At 43.2% G+C, this 24067-nt stretch overlaps 1 protein-coding gene across 1 annotated transcript in view; it reads right to left on the reverse strand.

Annotated features, from left to right (window-relative positions):
- The window catches only part of CACNA1C (calcium voltage-gated channel subunit alpha1 C), a gene marked incomplete at both ends in the record, with an annotated part of 478476 nt that overhangs the window by 26853 nt on the left and 427556 nt on the right, over positions 1-24067 (reverse strand). The window contains 3 exons of the mRNA XM_084279498.1: positions 283-411; positions 3430-3462; positions 23478-23561. Of these exons, the coding sequence (XP_084135624.1) occupies positions 283-411; positions 3430-3462; positions 23478-23561 (246 nt within the window). The remainder of the gene's footprint in view (positions 1-282; positions 412-3429; positions 3463-23477; positions 23562-24067) is intronic.

The following is a 24067-nucleotide window of genomic DNA, read 5'->3' on the forward strand; positions in this document are numbered from 1 at the left end:
CTATCAAGGCTAGTCAGGAAGGTCTCAAGCAATTACTCATACTTTAAAGATGAAACTCGTGCCCAGGCAGTCATCCCCTGTGAACCCCATTCCCTTGACTCTCACTTGTTCCATTCATCTCTGGTGCACACAGCTCTGACCACCAGCCTTGGGGCTCAGGCACTTGGGTGAAACCCCTTGCTGAGGTGCCACCAACGGACAAAAAAACCAAAAAAAAAACCCAACCAACCCCCCAACCCCCCCAAAGCATTAGATCTTACTTAGAAATAAGTGGAAGAATACCTGGAAGGACTTGATGAAGGTCCAAAGCAGTGTCCGGATGCCCTCCCCTCGGCTCAGGAGCTTCACAAGACGCATCACGCGGAAGAGTCGGAAGAAGGTGATTGAGATGCGAGAGTTTTCCTCTGCGTTCTGGAAGCCATTGGCACAGAGGCAGGAGTTACAACAGCACAGGAGGAAAAGGGGCCCTGGGCCACAGAGGACGCTACGCCGAGAGCTCACTGCACTGTTCCTTGTCCTGGTACCACTCCCTGAGCTTGCACTGGCCTGGGCACCCCAGGGATGGGCTGAGGAGGGTCAGGCCTGCCCTCTCTCCCATGGTGGTGAGCCTAATCTATGGGGGGCTCTTGAGGCCTTCAGCCTCTCCCTTCAGGTTGCCTGGACTTCTGGGGATTAGGGACCTGTTAGGCTATAAACCCCTCCGTTACATCTCCTCCTCACATTGCAAAGATGCAGTTCTCCTTTGACACTGTCCTGGAGGAGAAAGAAACTTTTCACCAGTCTTGGGTATTTTACCCCAGCAAGCACCTCAGCTGGTACTTTGGTAAATCTGGTGTCATGCATCAGCCATGTGCTGCTTGCTCTGCTGGATAACAGCAGGAGGTCCCAAATCTGCTCCAGGGTGCAAGACCCTGTGGGGGTACAGTGGGCACTGCTGGCATTACCGGTACCACTGTCAGCCTCACTATCCCTGCATGGCCATGGCCATGCTTTTGGGGGATGGGCCATGGTTGCCTGCTCCTGCTGCTCTCCGTTCAGGCCTTTTGCATTTCTCATGACCCCTTTGTATTTCCCACAGCCTGCGCACTGACTTCTGTTTTTTTAAAAACATTTTATTTTGGCTTCACTGCTACTGTTCAAGCGTGCAGCATTTTAAAATAGTCTTTCTTCTGGCCGTTTTTTTTTTTTCTCACAGCATCTGCTTTGTCCCTAAGCATTTTCCCCTGGGCCTGTAACCAGCTCTGACGTTCCTCAGCCTTCACAAGTCTGAAGCCGCCATCCGTCCGAGCACTGCCATGGTGGCATGCTCACCTGAGGCTCTACGAAGGACCTGCGGGCTAGCTTGAGGGGAGGTGAGGCACAGAAAATGTCACGTTTCCCAGTTTGTTATCCCCCTAAAATACTGTGCGAAGCCTGTGGAGCTGGTGGTTTCCACTAGCAGCACTGTGGGAACGTGACCTCCTGTCACAGGGGGAGATAACACTGTCACCCTGCCACTTGACCTGCCGTGGAGCAAAGAAGTGCACAGAAACTCCCTCTCTGTCCCTGCCCCCAGGCTGCAAAGACCACAGTTTGAGTCTAAATGCCACCGGAAGAGCAACATTTAGGAGGAAGAAACAGTGCAGATCACCCCCGCTGTTAACTACTCACCACCGTGTAAACCAAGAGAGAACAGACCCTTTGGATTTCCCGTCACCGGGCAGCGAAAACAGCAGCTGCTTCCCTGTCTGCTCCTGATAAACCCCAAAGCATGGGAACCACCTGGGCATACATTTCTGGAGTTAAATGTCCAGATGAGGGCGTGTACCTGGGCACTGTGTGCATGCTCTTGCTTCTAACGCAGGATGACCGCATTGGGGCTGAGGGCTGCTGGGCCCCCAGCTGGGTCCGTGCCCTAGGCCCCACTGTGGGGGCACATAGGGACCACAGGTGCGTGTGAACCCCGCTCGCAGGGAAAGCGCAGCACTATGTACAACAGCTCAGGATTGCACCCCAGCTGCAGCTTGTCTGTCTGTGTTGAATCACTGGTGGATATTTTGGGTAGCTTCCTCCTGTCTCCAGCAAAGGATAACACTCATTGCCCCTGCAGCAATTGGGTAAAGAAGATTAGAACGGGCTGTGTAAAGGAAAAGCCTCAGTGCTTCCTGCATCTCACATCACTCTCATTTTTTGACTTGGGCAGCAGTTTGGGGGCTTCAGTGAATCAGAGGGAATTGTTCTGAGGTGAAGGAGGGAATATGCCCTCCAAGAAATCCAAAATCATGGCATATCCTTGGCACTGCAGTCCCACAGGGCTACCTATGAAGTCACACACCTCTCCCAATTCTACACAAGTCCTGTGGCCTCCCTTCTGCTTTCTCTAAGAAGCTGAACTCCAATACCACTTAGAAGAGAGTAGAAGTCCGAATTTAAAAGTTGTGGGGAGAGCAGTACTGCTGTGGTTGTGACCAAAACCCAACCAACCAACCAACCAACCAACCAACCAACCAACCAACCAACCAACCAAGTGTTTTCCTGCTCTACCTGCTGTTGCTCTTGTCAGCTCAGCCAGTTGGGACATGGGTCTGAACAGAGGTTTTATCATTCCTGCGTCATTCCTTCCTGAAAGGAAGCAGTTGCTGTAGGCAGAAAACTATCCCTGTCCTCCTAGAGCCTGGAGTAGGGAAAGTCTAAGCAGTGGATAAAATGGAATAAATTCCTCTCTGATACAAATGTTTAACTTACTGGCATCAAACCAGTTAGCCAAAAACACACAGTGAGGCCTCAGGAGATTATGGTATTTTTAAGATTAGCTGGCTACAGAGTAGCTGGTGCTTTCTCCTGGCTTTCATCCAGCTTTTGAAGGTGTGTCCTTGAGAGAAGAGGGAGGCTCTGCAAAGCGGCAATCAAGAGACTGGAGTTACTGCAACTCTTTTGGGGTGATGTGAGGACTGCCTTGTACATCAAGGCAACAGAGTTTGTGTGCACCATGGCACGACTTAACTGGTTTTTGTGCCAAGTGTGAACTCGAATGTTGCAAGAAATCACCTCATTGAAGAGGAACCTCAGAGTCCCAATCCCATCTAGTCTGGAGACTTGGACATGAAGTCACATTGTGAACTCATTCAGTGTCACATTGGTAGTGACACAGCTTGTTACTAACAAGAAATCTTACCAGGTCTCGTTCTCTCTTGGTGATTCATTAGAAGGCAGAACGACAGTTAACTTGACCGAAGGAAAGCTCAGGATGCACAAGAGATACACATGTGCAGCATATTCACAGCTCATGTGAACACCAGACTCACACCAATACACGACATGGCAGCTTCATGCACAAATAACTAGGCTGGGCTTGGAGAGAGAATTCGTGATCACGAGGAAGAGAATAAAGGAGTGTGTTAGAAAGAGTGTCACAGAAGCTGGGAGGGTGGTCTGTATTTTCGGTCTTACCATAGAGGAAGAGCATTGGGTATGTTCAGCTGGCTTTAAAGAAAGGCAGACAGAAATAAGCTGTAATAAGTCTCCAATCAAGAGCCCTAGTAAACTAGGTCTTGGCTAACACAGGAGCAACAAAATGGCAGAAGAGGGCAAAAGGGAGTTTGAAAGAAATGCACAAGAGGCTGAGCTTATTCCCTAGGATGCCCAGTATCAAAGCTGGCCATGGCAGAAGTAGGTACAACTCCCACTGAATTTGATGTAAGCTGTATCCACTACCACCACATCTGACTGGCATCCAGTATCTCAAGAGTGCTAGGTATCCTGGTATCCAGGCAGCAGAGGTATTGGTATTAAAATATATCTTGTATCACTAGTATCATCTTCAATACAGGAGCTGATTTAGCTCCCCAACTCAGATCCAGGCCATGTCTGCACAGGGACCAGCCAGCTTCTAGTGCATTAATCTGATTTGTAAGCCCACAATATGCCAGTGTTAAAGCAACACTTCGTATCTATATATCTCTATTCTCTTACATGTAGTTCTGGGCGACAACGTTGTTATTACTAAGACAATGGATAGGGACAGTCTAGTGGGCTCTTGGCAACCCTACAACACCCATTGCTAGCTGTAGAAAGAGGGTTGGTAAAGCTGGTCAGCTTGCTGTACCTTCACCCACCTCACAGAAAAGCTCCAGGGACCCAATGGATGTGTCCTTGGAGGCCAAGCTGAGCTGAGCTTAGCCCTGGTCATGCCTGGAAGAGTCTAGTTGCTGAAAACACTCTGTCTGACATTCTTTGATTAACTTCTGGGGCCATTTCCAATACTAAGAGCAATTCTAAAAACACCCAAGGCTGCAAATACAATGACTGCAAGGTGTAAGAGGCAAAATTGAAAATTAAATAAAACTATCTTCACTTTGAATGCTTTGGTTAAATAGCAACGTAATCCTTCAGGCCTAACCTTTACCACATGCCCCAAATGCCAAACCAGTCTGTCATTACCTCTTGTGCCTACACTAGCAAAGCTGAAACTGATGGATTTCTTCTTTCAATGGCAGAATTCACCCCTAGCGCTATGGAGGACTCCTGTACTCTGCTCCTGCTCTTCAAGGACATGCTACTACCAAACTGGCATTGCATTACCTGAATAAAAACTCTAGTTTGGATGCACACTCTATTTGGTGGTATAGGCAAATGAGAACAATTAAAACCCCAAGGTTTATAATAGTCTTTTGGGTGAACTCATGGGTCTGGCAGTGCCAGCTTTCATTGCTTTTATCCTCCTCTCTCACGTTTGCTCTTGTGTTTTCTTTTCAGATCACATACAGCAAAAGTTGGCTTGAATACCAAATGAAGGAGTGGTGCCCATAGAGACATTTCTTACAGATCAGCCATAGATTTTGATTTTGTGTTGCTGGGCAAACATCTCCTTTCCAGCAAAGAGTTTCTTGGTCTCATCCCCCTTCTTCTTTCTAGTTTTGCAAATAATCTTTTCTAACAGTAGAAGGACCCTTATTCTGCTACTTGCTACGTTCCTAGTAGGAGGTACAAATGCCCTTCAAAGTAAGTGAAAAAAGCCCAAAAACTTTCATCACCTTTCAGGATTCTCCATTCTTCCTGGCTGACAGCATCTGAGACTGACTGGCTGAAGAAGCCTTGTCAGTTACTGTGGAATATTATACCTTAATGGTCACTTTGATATTTATAGCATTTCATCAGAAAAAAACACATTGTAGTAATGTAACAGAGTAAGAAAATATCTGTAAAAGGATATAACTATATATAAGGCACTGTTGATACAGGATACTCAGGAGTTGGTATTGCATTGAAAAACTAGAAACCAAAGGTGATGGCTATCTCTGGCTCTGCTAAGAAAGTGAAGGTTTACTTACTCCTCTCTTGTTCCAGCTAACTGGCCTGTGTCTTAAGATGGGGCCAAATTTGTAGCAAATTGTACCACAACCTAGAGTAAAGGCTCAAAAGCAGCCTGGGAAAGATGCCGTTAACGCTTGCAGGTGGCATTTGTACAAACTGTAGCACCGTGGGCTGAGGTTCCTGTCATGCTTGTGCGTACAGCACTTTCTGCATAAGTATATGAGGGGGAACACAACCCCCAGCTGCAGGTCGATGAATACGTTTTCTGATGTCTCCAAACATTTCAGAGAGGAACCAAATCTTACCATTTTCTAGTGGTGCCAGAAAGTCACTGTATGGACCTTAGCACAGTTATGTGAGAACCCAGTACTGCGACTTTCAAGTGTGGCCATTCTTAACTATAAGCCCAAGAAAGCTATTGCTAGATTTTCTGAGATTCTTCAACCTTGCAAGTGATGTGGGTATGCTGGTTATAGGCGTGCCAGGACAGGCAGCTGGCATCTGAGAACATAGTAGCCACACCACTCCACAGGGATGGAGGCATGGTGATAGCTACTTGGAATTAAAGCCAGTGTGTAATTTCCATCTGCAGGGCACAGGATTTCTTTTCTACAAATCTCAGAACAACATACAAAAGCAAATCCTCATCTGTTTAGTGGCTTTGAAGGAGCTTTTGAAGAAGCTACGCCACTTAGCAGAAGGCAGCTTTGCCTGTACTCTGTTTTATTTGCGGTTGTCTCTTGCCCTGCACGACAATTTCAAATATTCTACCGTGCTCTTGTCATTTGGGGCACAAGTAGTACGCACCTAACTGAGTAAGAAAGGGCAACACCAATAACAGAGAGCTCAGTCAAGGCATGGTGCTCTGCGCAATTTCCATCGCAGAGAAAAGGGACCTGAAGTATAAATCACAAACAAGTCCAGGAGCATATTAAGATTGCTGTAGAAGGGAACCTGCAGGCCAAGAGTGGGAAGAGAAATATCTGAGGCAGGATGTGTGTGAAGAAGACACTCAGTGGGAATGAACACAATGAAACTGCTTGGGCCATTGGTTTTTTTACCTATCCTCTTTATGTCACCGTAATAAAGAAGGTAACAGAGATGCTTAAGAGCAGAAGAGGTCAAGAAACAGAAAAGCAGGTTCTAGAAACCAAAGTAAAGCATGTCTGAAAAGCTCCTCAGAATATTGTTGCCTGCACAGATCTCATTTTAACTACATTCAGTGTGTAGCAGAGCACCATTTTAAACAGATACATTGCTCTAGCTGTGTGCATCCTTAAAACTGCTACACGCACAAAAGTGAACTGCAAGGTTAATGAATTTGGGATCCCAGGTAAGGAGGTCTCTGGGAAGGAAGACAGGCTTACTCAATGGGGTCATACTTAAAATCTCAGACCACAGCACCAAGTCAGGTAACCAATAGTACTGTGATCCTGCTAATCATGCTCCATCTGGACAGGAGGGACTGAGGCTGCTGACTGGCATATATTTGCAAAGTACATACCACCTTCAGACAGGGACAGGGAGGATCAGAGTCTCCATACTGACTCACATACCAAACTTGGAGTCTGATCTTGCCATCAAGTCAAGGAAATAGTTGTTAATAGGCTGTGTTTATGGGTTTCCAAATCCTGAGCATAGCATGAATGCTTTGGAAAATAGGAGAGGCTAAAATTTATCCTCCAGGAGGACCAGTTTCAATCTTTCATATTTTCGTTTCAATTGACATAACAGTCAATATCATACAATGTTTATGTGGTAATGTAATCCATTCTGAAATTCTGAGAAGTGATGATTTGGATCTTCAGAGCTGTAAAGACAGGAGCAAAAATATAAGCAAAAAGACTAAAGACTTTGTACCATCATGGTAACATCAAAGCCCCCTGCAATATCCATGGCTTAGAGCATTGTCTGGATAGGTAATAATTTGGAAGAAAACAATAAGATGTGTTAATAAATAGATTCAAATGAAAGTTTCAATAGAAAAATCCTGAGAAGAGATATCAATCCTACCCCATCCCTGTGGCACATTTGAGATGAAGGACCATGTTGAAAGGTTTGAGTTCCCTGGGATTTCTGGCTGGTTTGCTGAAAACTGTAATGGCTATTCAGAGCAGTGCCTAGAAATGCCTGAAGAGGAGCTCCATGAGGTTTGTACAACATACACTTAGTCAGCATGTAAGAGGAAGCTCCTTGACTGCTGGGTCAGTATGTTTCAGTAGTTGCAGAAACCTGACTGCCACTGGGATGACAGTACAGGCGGGTGGCATTCCCATTACCAGCACTGTTGATGTTAGGTTCAGGACACACTGTAGATGATCAGCTCCTTCAGAGGATCCAGTCTTTGCTAGGAAGTCCAAACTGATATTTTTCCTGATGTTTCAGGAGTAAAACTTTCTTGCTCTTATTTTTTTTTACTTTCTAACAATACTTCTTCCATTTGTAGGGAGGAATCTTGCTTTGCAAGACAGAATCCAACCTTCACGTTGTGGAGAACTTTAGTGTGGCTTCAGCTGGAGAAGCACCTGAATGTACAGTGTTGTTTTGTTAGTCAGAGTTGTCTCAGTCAATGTGGTGGTACAATGGCAGCATTCTAATTTTGCCTGATAGCCCTAAGTTTTAGGAGATGAGAGGAAATCTGTGTTTGAGACTTTGGCACCATGATGTGAGAGAGTATCTTCATATTTATCAAGAAAACAAATGGTCAGATGCTTACGTTGCTTTTTGTGACAAGCAATCTATAATGGCATTTCTCCAGTTGGGAAAATATGGCTTATGGATGAAGCCACCAAGATGAAAAGTTACCCATGAAGATGCCACATCTGTTGGAAACTTGTCCGTTGGTCTGTTTGCCTTCTCCAATGAGGAAGGGACAGACAGATGTTCACTTCTTGCATTTTTCTACTCATTGTAGGAAGGATGCCACTGAGAATCTGCACTGTAGAGTTCACCTAAGAGGTCTGCAGTGCTGAGGAGCTCTTCTGCAGATTTAGGTTATCTGTCTTTTCTAGCTCAAGTTCTTTACAACTAGAGGTCTTCCAGGAGTCCTGCCTACTTTAGCTGTACTGCATCTGTGACCTTCTTGGATGCAAAATGAAGGGCGGAAAGAGACATCCTGGCAAAATGAAGTCATTGTACTCATAAGGTTTTGAAAGGAATAAAAAGCAGCTTCATTAAGAGATACCTAATGAGCACCAGTGATTTGACTTTGCTGCTACAGGGAGTGAGAAAGAACTGAAGGGCTGTTTCAGCTGCTCAGCCACTTTCATCTTAACTGGATGTAAAGGGCACAAATAAGGCAACACCACTACTGCTCTGGACATTTTTCTTTCACACATGTGGGTCACACACAAGCTGAGATGGGATCTGTAAGGACACGAGCGTCAAGAAGAGCTGTAACTTACCAGGGTATAGGAAAAAGGAGATTTAGAATTCATCAATGTCATGGAGACATGATAAAAGAAGAGCCACTTAGACTTTTTCTGGTGTTTCGTAGTGTCAAAAGTCTGAAGTGACCTCAGGAGGCTGTCTGAGTAACACAAGTCTTTGTAGAGAGCTGGAAAAAGTCAGGGTTTCAGAGGAGCCCGGCTTCTGGCAGGTAATAGCCTGCCATTACACTGGGGAGGCACCACAACCCCCTCCACAGTCATCTGTCTGCCACTGCTGCGTGTGGTTTTAATCACAAGAACTCCAGAGATAATCCACCTGCCACCAAAGTCTGTGAAGTTATTGTAAGACCAGGAAGAAATGTTACCTGCTATTTCTCTGACAGGGAATACTACTGGATTGCAGATGGCGTAATTCTCAATTCCCAGAAGCTTACAGTTAAACCAAATTAATAGCAGAAAAAAAATTAAAATAAGGCAGGCAAGCTGCTCTAACTCTGCATTCTTCCATTAAGTGTGCAGTTCTTTGAGAATTTCTGGGAGCATTTTGAATAAAACTTGCCAGAATTACTTTTTTTCCTACAAAAATATTTTCCATTAGAAGAATGCTGATGCTGAAAGTGAAATGTTCTGTGGAAACATGTCAAGTTTGAAAAAAAAAAAATTTAAGAATTGTAAGACTTACTTGTCACATTTTCTCCTTGAATGTTTTGAGTTTTTAGTTAAAAATATTATATAACTTTGAAAAAAATTAATCCTAGGCTAAACCATTTTTAATTTACTTAAGTAAATGCTTTTGGTTTTCATCAAGTATTTCTGTAGGAATGATCTTTTACTGACGATTTTGCAATTTTTAATTTTCATTCTTATTTTCTCATTTCATTCATTAATTTCTAATTCTATTTTAAAACAGAAAAAAATGTTACAAGGAGGTCTTGTAAAACAAACGAACAAAACATATATTTAAAAAAGCAAGTCTTCCTATAACTTTAACTTGGGTGAAGCACTAGAGAGTTTTTTTGGATAGTTCTCATAAATTGAGGGTTAGTTTTAGTGCTTGTGACAAAAGAACGTCATCTTACAGGAAAAATGGGACAAAAGGTGTATGATGCTGTTTGCACTGGGGCAAATGGTGAACACTTTGCTCATGTCCCTGGAAAAAGCCCTGCGTCGTTCCAGTGCAGTGCAGCTTGCTGATCCTCAGACAGCTCTGCAGAAGAGACTGAAATCTCTTACACCAGGGAATTAAAATTTCATTTGGTGCAATAATGGGAATTAGGAAAAATGTGACACCTGCAGTGAACCTGCCGTTATATTTCTGCCCACACTGACTCACATGGGTCAATAGACATGAAGTTCCAGTTCATCCAAATCCAATATATACGTTTTTATACTTCACAGATTCCACGTGATCTCAGATCTCAGGGGAAATACTAGCATATCTGTATGCAACAACAGCCTAACTCAAATACAGTTAATAAGGTCAAGGTAACTTTTAAAGCAAATGAGTCCTGCAGCTATCAGTTGTTTTTTTTTTTCCCTGCATTTCCTATGTATTCTAGGATTTTGAAATTCTAGAGCTTGCTTTTTAAATTAGCCTAAAATATGCAAATCATACAGATTTGAATAGCTTATTAATTAATTTCATATATATGTATCCATGACAGCAATCTTATGGTTCCAAGGTAAATATAAAGAAAGTCAATTGCTTTAATTTGGTTATGCAGATTACCCTAGATTGATAATTACTGGACAGTTAATGAGAGTCACTTTTTACACAGCTGAAAGCTGTATTTTCTTCCATGACTTTCAGAAAAGCAGAACAATTGGTAAAGTATGCCTATGCAAATTATTCTTAATTTTCAGGATGTTTCAATAATCCTTCTCATTAGCTTTGGGTAAATGATGAGTTCAAGTCTTATGGTAATCAAGCCTGGGGGGCTCCTGAGAAACAAGCAGGTATTAAACACTATCTGATATCTAGTGCTTATCTTTAGGAACAAGTCTCACTCAGAGAGGCCTCACTCAGAGAGGCAGGTGCAGCTTATTATTCATGTTTTGTGGGATAGGTAGCAAAAAAAAGTCCCAGAACATCTTGATAGCAAGGTTCTGAAGAAAAACTGAGCCATTAAAATAATGTTGAAAGGCTACTTGTGTGTGGAACTTTTTACTTTTGCTTCACAGGTTGAATGACCAAGGATTTTCCAGTTTGAGTGTCATCTGAGGAGAGATTTTGCTGATTTGAACACCTCTGCAGAAGCCATGTGTGACAGAGTGGACTTTTTTTCCATTCAAATTGCCTTTTTACTTGATCAATTCTTGATCCACAGGGGTAGGACACCCAAAGGAGCTAATCTGTCTGTCCCAGCCCAGTGCAGACTTAGAAGGACAACTCTGGGAACAGACTCAGACCACTAAGCAAGACAGAGAGAGCAAAGAAGTGTGATAATTCAGAGTTTTCTCATCTTCAGCTTTCCTCAGCTCTATTACCATCCATGCCAATGGTTTCCTCGCTGCTGTTCCTAAGTAGCCAAACATGCCTTCACTGCCTTTCCTATGGCAAAGTCAATATGGACTTAGACATCAAACCCAGCAGTAAATTTATCACTGTTCTGAAAAGGACAGACTTCTCCTCCACCTCTTTAGGAAGATGTATGTTCTATTTTGCATTGGTCATTATTCTTTTTTTTTTTTTCTTTTTTTCATTGTCTGGAAGGGAAATCTGTGGGGCTGGTTTTACAAAAGAAGCACAGCCTGCATCTGGGTTTGACTCATTCCGAATGACAGTGGTTTTCATATCCAGGTTCTTCCATCTCAGGCACCCAAAGAAATCCATTACCTTGACTTCTTGTCTGTAGCACTGTTGTGAAAACACATCTGCACCGGAGGGCTGCGAGTAGAGAGGTGGGCATAACAACTCTGCTGCTCACTTATTTGAAGTGAAAAAGAAGGAAGAAACAGTTCAAAGGGCTCATACCAGAGTCATGGCTTAACCCCAGCGGGTACCTAAGCACCACGCAGCCGCTTGCTCACCTCTCCCCCTGGCAAGTGGATGGGGAGGAGAATGGAAGAAAATAACTCCATCTTGGCTAAAACCAGGACAACCAGTCTTGGTTACTTTAAAGACACGCTGTTGTGTGCTGTATTAAGGAACAGGTTTTTCCATGTCTTGTACCATCCCACAATCTGTCTTGGAGAAGATAATGGCAGCAGAGTTCTCTAAGATTAATTTCCTAAGGCATAGGTAGGCAGGATCTTCCCTTGTCTCCAATACTCCATTAATTAATGGAGGGAGTAATTAATGAGAGGGTGAGCAACATCTACTGGCTTCATCTTCCCTGGGGGCTGATGGTTTGAGGAATTAAGCAAACTCCCGGAAGCATGTCCTTCTTCTGTCATTGCGGTGTCTGTCTTCAGTGCACAAAGCATGCACACTTCCTCAGATACTTGTTAATTACTTTAAATTAGCTGGTGGGATTCTATGGTGTGGGAAAAGGATTAGGGAAGAAGGAAAAAAGAACAGATTGAAACTTGGTGCCCTCAGTGTATTTGTGTTACTGAGGTTTCTCTGGGCAGCCTCACCTGCCTGGGGCAGAAGGGGGGCTGGAGACCTTTGGGCTTTGTGGGGTGCTACCTGCAAAGAAGTCTGCTGGGAGCTCGGTATGAAGCAGGCCTGTGGTCTGCAGCCAAATACCAACTCCTTGGTATGATAACTCCTCTGGGGACTAATGGAGCCAGATGGAGACCTGATCATGAGCAGTTTTTTCCAGGGAGGACAGCAGGCAGTCTACCAGCAAAAACACTCTGCATGCCATGCTGCCAGGATCCTTCCTTCAGCAGGCCTGGAGACTCTGGGACAGGGTGAAGATGAATGAGCCATCTTATGCTTTGATGAAGGTGCTGAAAGAAACTGCAGGTGCCATGGAAAACAGGAGAAAATCCAATCTGCCTTTGCTCAAATGCAACAGGACTGTGGATTGCAAGATACAGTAGATACAGGTGAACTAGCAGCCTCTGTTACTTTTGGGTAACGAATCTCTGCTCAGGGGAGGATAGCCAGAGATACCAGCAGCCCAGTGAGAGAGTTTTTTATGGACTGTTTTTGCCTGAGATTTGTAGCAGTTAGTATTTAATTCCCAGGCTGTGTCTTTTCATTGCCTTTTAAATGAGAAAGTTATTTAATGTTGATGCAAAATGTTTCCTAGAAGAAAACAGCCTACAGAGTCATACTGGATTTGTCTGTGTTAATATGGGATACAATAAAGCCTGAGAGCCATTTTGGGATTGAAAATGCCGATCACAGGCATTACCAGAGCATGCTAGAGGTGGTCACATGGAGACTGCAGATAGCGGTTACAAAGCTACGAGCAACAGTGTTTTGCTCTACATCTCTTTCCAAGAATAAGTGATTACTGATTTGATGGTTAAAAAGAATAGTGGGTATAGTTTGGATGATATGTAATGCTCATAGTGTATGACATACCGCGCTCAAGTCTGGGCAAACAGTTAAGCCTCAAAAATCTTTAGCTCTAAATAGCCATTTGTTTTAGTACCTTTCTGTTAACATGTGTTTATTTACTGCTGAGGGATCTTTGCCTTTATATCTGTTCAGCTTAGGAAAAGCTGTCACTTGATCTGGCGTTGGGTGAAGCAGATTTTCTCCCAATGGCTCAGACGAGGCTCAGCAGACAGCACTGCTTTCTGAGTTTAAAAGTGGACATTGAGAGAAGGGCTTGGGATGTCACCATCTGGGCTGTCCCATTACTCTGCAGCACTGTCAATTTTACTAGCAATTAGAGCCAGAGCCACATTTTTGGCCATCTATCAGCTGACCATGAGAAGCAACCACATCTCTACAGGTCGTCTGGAGGCAGCTGGGACTGGCTCCCATTTCACAGATGTCTAGGAAGATACATGATGCAAAGGTCATTTGTTGGTATGCTGTGCCAGACAGCCTCCACGAAGAACAGACCAGTGAGGGAAGGTCAGAGCACAGCCATTTAAAAAACAGTTTTCTAGTGAGAAATAAAAAAACCCCAACACCCTTAACGTTCACCTGGCTGGTACATATGAGGGTAGAGGATGTATGGCAGGAGCTTATGAGGATACTATATTAGCTACATTAGAAAGGGTAAAATTAGTTTATATGTGTTTACCTTTGATCAAAAATCTGGTTGGGAGGCCACATTCTCTTGCCTACCAGCAACCCCCCCACAACCAAGTCTTTATTTAATGGGAACCTGAAGAGTTGCTGTTAGTCTTTGCATTTGGGTTTGCAAAATGGGACCCATCACCATGCTGAACTGCTGCCGAGTGCCTGGCACAAAAACCTTTACAATGGGGAGCAGCCTTTTCCCTGGATGGATGGTATCTGTGCTGAAGATAGACAGGAAAAATCCCTGATATAGTAGGTAGAGGGGAACTAATTCATTTTCTTGCCAAAAACTGCTTCTAGTGCTCCTGGGAATAAGGAAACATGATCTCTGCTACCCAAGATTTCAGCAAAATTTGGAGAAAGCGACGGGAGATAAGAGGATGAGGGATAAAGAGGAAAACAAGTAAAATACTTGTGTGAGCATTTTCCCTTCTTCCTTGTTTTCATTGCAACGGGCAGTGCAATCTGGAACCGGTTAGCAGATCTCTACATATGTGTAATAGCAAGAGGGTGCACACAATGAGGTCTTGGAGGATGTTAAAAGCTCTTGTAATTTGGATGAAGAACAGAAGATTTTACAAAAGCAAAACTGAATGATTGAAATACAGGGGATTGTGCACCCTATATTACTGCAATCTGCACGTGGAGAACAGTGAAGCTGGAAAATTCCTTGGGCTTTCCGAACAAAGTAGGTCTTAGAAAAAGGAGAATTAAGTGCCAGAAAACATTTTTCACTGCTTCAAGGAATTGCCATAGATGACAGAACTTGCTGGACTTGATCTCACCCGAGCACCTTTTTGACCATTCAACTTACGGTGCTCAGGGAGCTGTTGTTAATTAACATTAACATACTAAGAGACGATCTAAGGAATCAGAGATTTTCTGTGGACACATATAAACACACAATCTCTACTAGAGTTCAGGGAAAGTTAAAAGAAACTTTTGCTAGGCAAAAGGAATGATTTATCCTGGCTAGCAAGCCAATGGAAAATATAACCAGCTTGGGGTAGTTCTAATGTTTTTTTACTATTTTTTTTTTCTTTTGAGCATTTTAACTAGCTTTGTGGGGAAACATATTGATCGGCATTAAAAGGAAAATGAAATAGAACTGTATTACATCACAAATGTTGATTCCAGAATATTGTAGTTTTTTTTTTTTAAGCGAATTGATAGAAAAATTACAAGAAAAGTTAAATACTGGTCAGAAAGTCTGGACGTAGCTTTTTGAAGAGCTCTTTGTACTCAGATGTACTTGCCACACACTTGTTTTACCATCCAACCAACACAGGACACTGTAGTACTTTGTGTTCCTGTGGTACATCGTGTTCCTACCATTTGCTATTATTGTTACTGTAACAGTAATTCATGGTCAAATAAGAAATCAGGACTAAAAGCTTTAAAACCCAATGATGTTTTGGGCATGTGAAAGCCTGCAATAATTAAAAGCATGATCCACTCCTCAGTGCAGTCAGTGAGGAGCTATCCCCCATCATTTTAAAGCAAGCTCTAAACATTTTCACTCAGAAGCCAGGTTTGTGCATCGAGTCTTAACAGCTATAGGGATATCTAACTTTCTTTTTACTGCTTTGACAATTAGCTTTTAAGAACTTGTTCTCCTGGATTCTTTATCTTCAGTTTCTTATATTTTAATTAACTAGCATGTGTGTGGTTATATTTATCCAGAACGGCAAATTTATTTTTATGCTGCTCTTAAATCTCCCCTGTGTTAAAATATGTTCTGACTATTCCATGCACCCGGAATAATGTCATAAGCCAAGTATAACAAGTGTTTTTGTGGAAATTGCAATATTGAGGTATTTCCCCCAAAATAGGCACTATGGGGAGTCTTTCAAAGTGGTTTTCCCCATGGAAACTACATGTTTTCTTCTTATGGAGCTAATATTGCTAGTCAACAGTAATAACTCTACTCAGTTAAACTGAGGAAAGAGTAATTAGCATTTACTAACCCCTTTTCTGCAAAAAATACATACTTTTTTCGCCTGTTTGCCCACGTTTCTTATAGAGCTCCTTACAGAAAAAGTCATGCAGTTACCAAAATCACCTCCGTGAACAGGCAAATCATGTAACAGACTCTGGAAATGCACTCAGAATACCAACATTTTTAAGCCAAAAGAGGGGGAAAAAAAAAAGAAAAAAGAGAGGCCCCATCTTCATGACAAAAAATATACAAAAATAAAAACAAAATAACCGTGTTCAAACATGGTTGTGGTCAGATAGTCTTACCATCCTTCTTTCTCACCAATACGGGATGAAAAACATGCACTTTCAGAATTGTTGATTAAACATGGAAGGTGATCAAATTCAAATTGATCTAAGCCTAATTTGTGGAAGAATTGAGGGCATCTCTCCTGGTGTTCACCAAAGGCAAAATAAAGCACTTGTTTGCTAGCATTTGCCACTGCTACAGCTCACAACCATGCTTCAACGTGGCTTTCTATGTTCAGAAGCTGGGGCCACCATTGCGTGTTACCTGGATTTTTCTAGCGATAAAAGCACCACCAGATATTTTAAAAAAAACAACCAAACAAACTAAATCCAACCCCATATCAATTTTATCAGTAGTTTTTCCGAAAAGAAAACAAGTAATATATACATACATATACACGCACACAGGGATAGCTCAGGACTACATACAACTTCTAGGATGGTGGCAGTAAGGGTACGACAACACAAGATGTCAAAAGAAGCCACTGTGCTTCTCCAGCCCTTTGCTACGTAATTTGGAGGCCTCTGCTACCCAGACGGCATTTGAGAAGGAGAGAGAGAGAGAAGGAGAGGGGGAGGGATGTGTTTTCTGCCTCTTCCGAAAGGTTTGGGTGAATGAACTTGCAAGTTCAAGGAACTGCAAAGATTTGGGTCCAGTGGCAGCTGGTGGCCTAAATCTGAGCAGCAAAGGGCATGGAAGCGAAGAGAACCAGACAGGCAGAGACAGAAAGACAGACAGACACAGCGACAGAGATGAATGCCAGTCCCAACTGAGGTGCAGGCTAGATGTATGTCGTCCTTCCACTGATCCTTGCTCCCATTGTGGGGTGGGGGGTGTGTGTGTATAGGACTGTGTCGCTGGGGCCTACCGCTCCAGCCCTTGCGCAGGTGAAATGCCCTGGGGCAGTTCAGCCTGGATAGGGACTGCAGGATTTAAGCCACTGGTTCTCTGCCTTCAGACACATTGATTGACGGTGAAAATGAACTCTGTGAGGTTTAGTGTGGCTGGAGACGAGGGAGAGGAAAGCAAGGGAGAAAAGGAAGAAAGGCAGGGGGTGGGTTAAAAGGGAGAAGTGCTGGAGAAAGTGAGAGGGAGACTTGAGTATAAGCTGTCAGATATTCCAAAGAATGGGAGCGGGAGCCCATGACAAATCATATGAAGCCTCTTGACACCAAAAGCAAGATGACTGTAAGGAAAGGCCCCATGCGTCTGGTTTAAGCCTGAGCCGCTTTACTTCAGAAATAAAAACACTAAAGGAGAAATCATTGCACAGGTCTCCAAGCATTCTTGGGAGCTGAATGCTTTGGTATCTCTCTGGCCTTACTGCACTGGTACTCAGGAATCAACCAAGCTGCAACCTTCTCCTGACTTCTTACCAGAATTTTGAAAACTTGTCATAAGTACAAGATATAAAGTACTCAGCTCTCCTGAATATCTAATAGACAAACACCAAACCACTACCCAGAAGGCCAACATTTTCTAGGAGAAGGAATACAGCAAGTTGAGTTTCCCTAACCTTCTTCATAGTGGTGCTACTGCCTGAAGCATCTAGGTCCTACGTCATCCAGACGCCATCATGGATCAGATCCCACACAACACTGTACGTACCTATTTTCTCCTCCTGTCACTTTTCCTATTAAAACCCCCACCATTTCCATTAACTCTCAGACCAGTCCAAACACGCGCTCTTAGGAAAACATACTGCTACAACAGGAGGGCAACTTACACAGGAAGATATCCCATTATTTCACAAAAGCCCACAAGTCACCGATTCCCTATCCCTGACAGTTCTCATCTTGTATTCATGCACTCCCCCTTGGCTTGTCACATCTGCCGTTATCTCTTTGAGTACCTGTCATGGGTACCTCCTCCTCCTCCTCTGTACCTCCTCCAGTGTTCACAGACACACTCAGACAGGCAAGTATGGTCACTGAGTAGAACAGGTGGGATGGATACCACTCCAGATGGTTTTGCTCAGTCATCCTCATGCACTCCCAGACACAGCTGATGAACACAGAGGTACCCGCATATGAAGACACACTCAGAGGCACCTGCAGAAGCCCTTGGTGATAGGCTCACAGGCAGGTGCAAACCCTCCTTCCTCGACATCCTTTCAAGACAGACGGACAGAATCAAGCACACAACAGCTCCACTGTCACTGGTATCATACACCAGTGCTCTGGAGACACACATGCCTCCACCTGAACATGCGTCTGTAACTCTCAGACATCTGTACACCAAGAACTGACCACTGCTGCTGGCCACAGGGACTCATCCAGTTCAGTGGGTGCTGCTATGAGCGTCACTTCAGTGGCCAGCAAAGGCTCAGACACAGTAAATCTTTGGTCTGACACTGGCAGAGGGAGGGGTGAATGGAAAAGGACCCTATGGACTAGAAGAGGTGTCGACCTTTCTCTCTGACTGGGAGGAAGGACGTTAAATTAGCAGCTCTCCCAGTGAGTCAGGGCCTGACTCTTTCATCCCTTTGGGCACTGTAGCACAGAGCACAATTCAAACTTGATTCCCCCTTTGCTACAGCTCAAGAAATAGTAATGAGCAGCTTTCTTTGCCTGGAGGAGGGGACAGCAGGCTGCCAGTCAGCTTCACAGCACTCATCTCCAGGCTGTGTCTGCTGATGTGGAAAGGAAGAAAATGCAAGCTTGTGCCTGGGGCTACTTCTGGGATGATATATTCCAAATTTGCTGGCTTTTATTCAAGTCTGGTAACATTTTCTTTCCTATTGTTATTATAATGGATAGTAATAACTTTTACCACCTTTATGTTTTCTTCTTAAGGGACTTAAAGTGTTTTGTAAACACTACTGATGATGTTTTCTTAATGTGGGGAATGATAACAGTCTCCAATTTATCGATGGCCAGATTGAGGTACAGGGATCTAGTCAAAGTCCAAGGAATACAACCCACAGGCCCTACTTCCCAGGCTCCATAAATTACATCATCTTTCATCTTATTCGCCCAAAAGTAATTTGTGGTCTTAGGACTTAAGGAGAGTTGACACATGGTAGATGTGGTCTCTGCCTTGGAAATTCTTCATTTAATAGCAGATTAAGAAGTCCTCCGCTCCCTCTTTAGTTACGGAAGAAGTGGTTTAAGAGTGGCTCAAAATAGAATCACTGAATATTTCTAGCAAATTTTGAAAAAATCTTAATTATGTGGCTAAGAATTTAATTGTGTGACACTAAGAAGTAAAGCTCTCAAAATGCAGCCTGAAACTAAGGCCGTTTAAAAGTCAATTTGGCAGAAACTGTGCCACTCTGAAGTTTTCAAACCCAACAGATTTCAACCTACTCTTCGCACTTACTGAGTTGTGTGCCTGTGGAGCTGGTTGGGAGAAAGTGGGAGATGCTCCCAAGTTGCAGGAAGGAAGTGGGTCTAACATGATGCAACTGTACTGTATCACTTGACATACCTCCACACCACGGAGATGTTTCAAGTGGCTTCCTAAAGGACTCAGAGATGTTGAAGGCAGCCTGGGGGCCTACCTCACAAGTACATGCCTTCTCACTATTTTTGAATGCACAGCCATGCTAACAAAGATATACTGAGTTTGACATGCAAGTGTACACTCACCCACAGGCATGCAGATGAACATGCCTGCATACAGGAAACTCTCAGGTATAAACACCCACCCCTAAGCAGACCAAACTTGCAAAGTATGATAGCCACACTGGCTCAGAAAACACATCCATAGACTTGGTTACATACACAACAACCCATGTGTCTCCATCAACAACCATTCACAAACACGAATACGTATGAAATACGTATGCTTGCATACACACTCTCATTCCCCCACGCATGGATTCGTATCTGTACACTCTCCCATGGATCTGCAGCCCATACACAGGTACCCAAACACATTCAGGAACATGTACTACAACCAATGGAGTGCACACATAAAGACCCACCCATGCACACTCACATATATCCTAATGAAGGTTTTGGTCTGGGAAATTCCTTTTCAAGAAACAAAAATAATTGTCAAAAGGGAAAAACAGAGCATGGGGAACTGCATGAATAGATGCAAGTGGAGCTTGTCAGTTAGGGTTCCCACCACAACTACAGCCACTGCAGCTCAGTACCTGCTGGGTATGCTTCCCCTGAGCGCAAACATCTGCTGAACCTCACAGACATTTCAGGCTTACTCGGCTATGGCCACATGTCAGACTGACCTGTTTCAGGTTTCTCCATCTTCCCTAACTGACCACAATGACAACTGTCTCTCAGCTCCAAGGGCAGCACCTTCCAAGACCCTACCACAAACGTTCTTCAGCTTCTAAGGAGTTTGGCAGAAACATCTTACCTGCACCTGACCAGGCTAAACATCTCCAATTAGCGGAGCTTGTTGGAACTTTAGAGTTTATTTTTTTCTATCTTTTTTCAGACTCCAGGTCTCTTGTAACAAGACAAGACAGTGTACAGAAACACAAGGCAGGGTTTGCTCAAACCCACAAACAGCAAGAAAGCAACAAGTTCCTGAGTGGAAGGGAAGAATTGTATCTGATAAACTGCCCTCACACTGCTTGGGAAGGTGACAACTGTCCGTCCAAGATGGGCTGCTACTTCCAAAGCCCATCTGCTACAGATGTAACATATCAAGTGCTGCTAGCAGGAAGGGAATCCGACAGGACAAACCAACATACAAAACATTCTCTTAATTCAATAAGGGTTATAAGTGCAAAGGGATTTCAGAACATTTCAGAACAAACTCCATCCATAGCTGCTGCTCATTTATCAGTGCATCAAAAGATTGTGCAAGTTTTTAGTAACAAACATTAGAAACTAGTAGCAAAGAACTTGCCTAGATAAAAAGAGAAGATTTAAACATGCCAAGTAACAAAAAGACGTGTGCAGAAATCTGTAAAAACTGTATAGGAGGAAAGGATTCTTTAGAGGAAACAGAGGGACCATCATGAAATGCAGTTCACACCCCGAACTGAAAGAGTCAGGGCTGCTCCTGCTGCCTCCTCAACTAAGACAGGTGCTGGTGGTTTGAACAGAGGCAAACTCTCACCTTTCATAGATTTCAGCAACCAAAAACTGAATTCTGGGCCTTGTCTGACATGAACTTAAATTTAACCAGGGAATGGAAAAGAGAGGGAGCCTTGTCAGTGGTAATTAAACACACCAGCATGGAGAGCCCTGGAGACTGAAGATCTGAACGCAGCACAATTAGCAGCAGCATGACCTTCTCAACAACACGCTGAGAATGAATGCAATTTATCCTGCTTAAATTTAGCGTCTGTGAGCTGGGTGTCTAGACAAACCTAACAAACCTAGACACTCTCCAGTCACTGGATGGGCACTTCAAAAGAGCAACATATTTTCCCTGTCATGGACAGGTATAGGGAGACACCCGTTGGCAGAAGAGAGCGTGCATTTCTCTCTGCTAACTGTAGGAGGCAGCCAGGGTGACTCTCTGTCTTCCCCTCAGATGACCAAAGTATATCAAAGTGTCATAAACCGTGACATAAACAGTTCTTTAATTTATATGAAAGTGCCGTGAACATATTCAAAAGGATCCATTAGATTTTCCCTCCAGTACAGGGTTTCTGACTATGATAGACCTCCACTTATCAAAAGACAAGGATTTCTGCTTGGAAGACTTTTGTAGAATCAAATGCATTGGCAAAGTCTCACTGATGTTTATTATCATTCATCTCCAGTTAACTGTACTTATTTCCTCTATTACTTTGTACAGTTCTGCCTCTATGGATTAGAATTGAACTTTTCCACAATCTGAAGGCTATTGCCAGGTTCACCATTTAGTTTGCTTGTGACAAGCATGGCATGAAAAAGGCTGTAATTTCATTCTTAAAAATGTGCAGCTTCAGTCTGCTGATCATTGTAGCTTCCCTCTATGAAGTCAGCCCAATCCTACTATCTCTCTAGTAAAAGAGTAACCAGAACTGTTTACAACACTCTTGGGGGAATGTTGTAAACATTTCTTTTTGTGTGTGTCCAGAAAGCCAGACATTTAAGAGATGTAAAATACAAGTTCATTTTCAGTTAGAAACTATTTTCCATTCTCTCAAAGGACAAAGAAAATAGACTAGTGTCAAATACAGTATTTAATTTATTCTTGGAGAAGTGTCCCTGTTTCAGATTTAGAAAAAATGGAGTTGAACAGAAATTACACTAGAAGCAAAATATGATTTTTTTTCTTTTTTTACAGTTCAAAGTAAGGCATTTTGATTTTTCAAAATGTTGCCTACATTTTTCCTTAAGCACAGCACTATGTGAAAACTATGCTGTCACTTTTCTGATTGCAATAGATTGCCTCTACAGTATACAACCATTCCAAGCTGGAATGTTTATTTGACGGCCACATCATTTTGCAATTTCATGATTGATTTGCTCTTCATTAACATATTTACAGAAATTTTGTTTCAATCTTTCTATTTTCCTGGCCTTGCTAAGCTGGATTTAGCAGTGCAATTTTTGTCTGTTCTCATAAACCCAGTGGGTCCTATGTAAACTGTCTTTTGCGAATCTGTGTGCTTCCTGCCTGTCCTTTGTCTATTTATCTCGCAATTCTACATCCATCCACCTCCAAAAAAAAGGGAGGAAAAAGTTTGCCTGATGTGATTTATTCCTTGAACACCAGCTGCTCATTTCAGTCTCTGTGGCTCGTTCAGTCCTTCACCTGTCTGTTGAGATGGGCACCAGTGGGGCCAATCAGTGTCAGTTGTGCTGGTGGAATTGGTGAGATGGAGCAAATCAGGCTGCAAACCCCAAAACTTGGGATGAAGCTCTGGCACTATGGTTTTCTTTGGGCATTCTGTTTTTATTTTATCTACCTTTTTTTTTTTTTTCCAAACTAGGAACTGAACATTAGGAGCAGGTTCCTCTAAACAGACATGGTTTGGTCTTTATTGCTTTTGGAGGAAGCCTGGGTGAGGAGGCACATGGAGGGTTTCTGGTTTGGTTCCCGCAGTTCCACCTCGAAAGAACTGACCTTTAGATCTCTGTGGGGTGGAGAGTACTAATCTGCCATGGGAAGCAAGGCATGACATTGGGTAGACCAAAGTGCTGGCCTGGGACTATTCTAGCAGCTTCCCATGGTCCAAATAGCTTTTTCACTTACGCTCCACGTTTCCCATCACTTTTCCTGCTATACAGTTTAATTCATGCCAGGCAGATTATGAAGGGAAGAAAATGATGCAACAGTCAAAAAGTCCTTTAAGTCGTTCCATAAATTAAAACAGAATAAAAAGAAAACAAACAAACAAAAAAGAAAAAAAAATTAAAAAGGAAAGAACTTCAAACCAAACCATAAAGCTCTGAAAACAAACTCAAAACAAAGGAGGGGGAGGGGAAAAACAAAATAAAAGAACCCGGGAAAGACAAATGAATGTTAGAGCAGGCACGATCATGGACAGACGCCAGCTACTTACGTTCACCTCGGTGATTGCTATATCAACAATGCTACCCACAACAATCAAGGCGTCAAATGTATTCCATGCATCACAGAAATAGTGCTGCATGTGGCAGAGAAGCCAAGGAGAGAGAGAGAGAAAGGAAGAGAAAGAATGAGAGAGAGAGAGAGAGAGAAGGGAGAGAGAAAGGGAAAGGGAGAAAAGAGGGAAAAAAAGTAAAAAGTAAAATAAAATAAAATAAAAAACAAAACAAAAGCATGAAAGAGGGAGAGAAGAGGAAAAAAATAAGAAAAGAAAGAGGTTACGTGGGCATATTAAATAGTCTCTTACCACTCTACAGTATTGGTTGCTCAAACCTCTGTATCGTTTCACATGATGGAGGGTATCAACAAAAGCCTGGTTAGTCAGAAAGTTACACTCAAGCATGTCTACCTTTTGGAGGGAAAAAAAAGCACACACACCCCAAACTCTGTGCGCTTTCACCAGTCACAGCCTTGGGGCAAGCTATGACAAGTGAAAAAGAAGGAGGCATTTCTCCCCCTCCTTTTTTTTTCCCTGGGAGAAGGAGAAGGACGACGGCAAGTTCAATAAAAGCATGACTAGAGGGA

The sequence above is a fragment of the Gallinula chloropus genome, assembly GCF_964237585.1.
Source record: "Gallinula chloropus genome assembly, chromosome: 1".
Lineage (NCBI taxonomy): Eukaryota > Metazoa > Chordata > Aves > Gruiformes > Rallidae > Gallinula > Gallinula chloropus.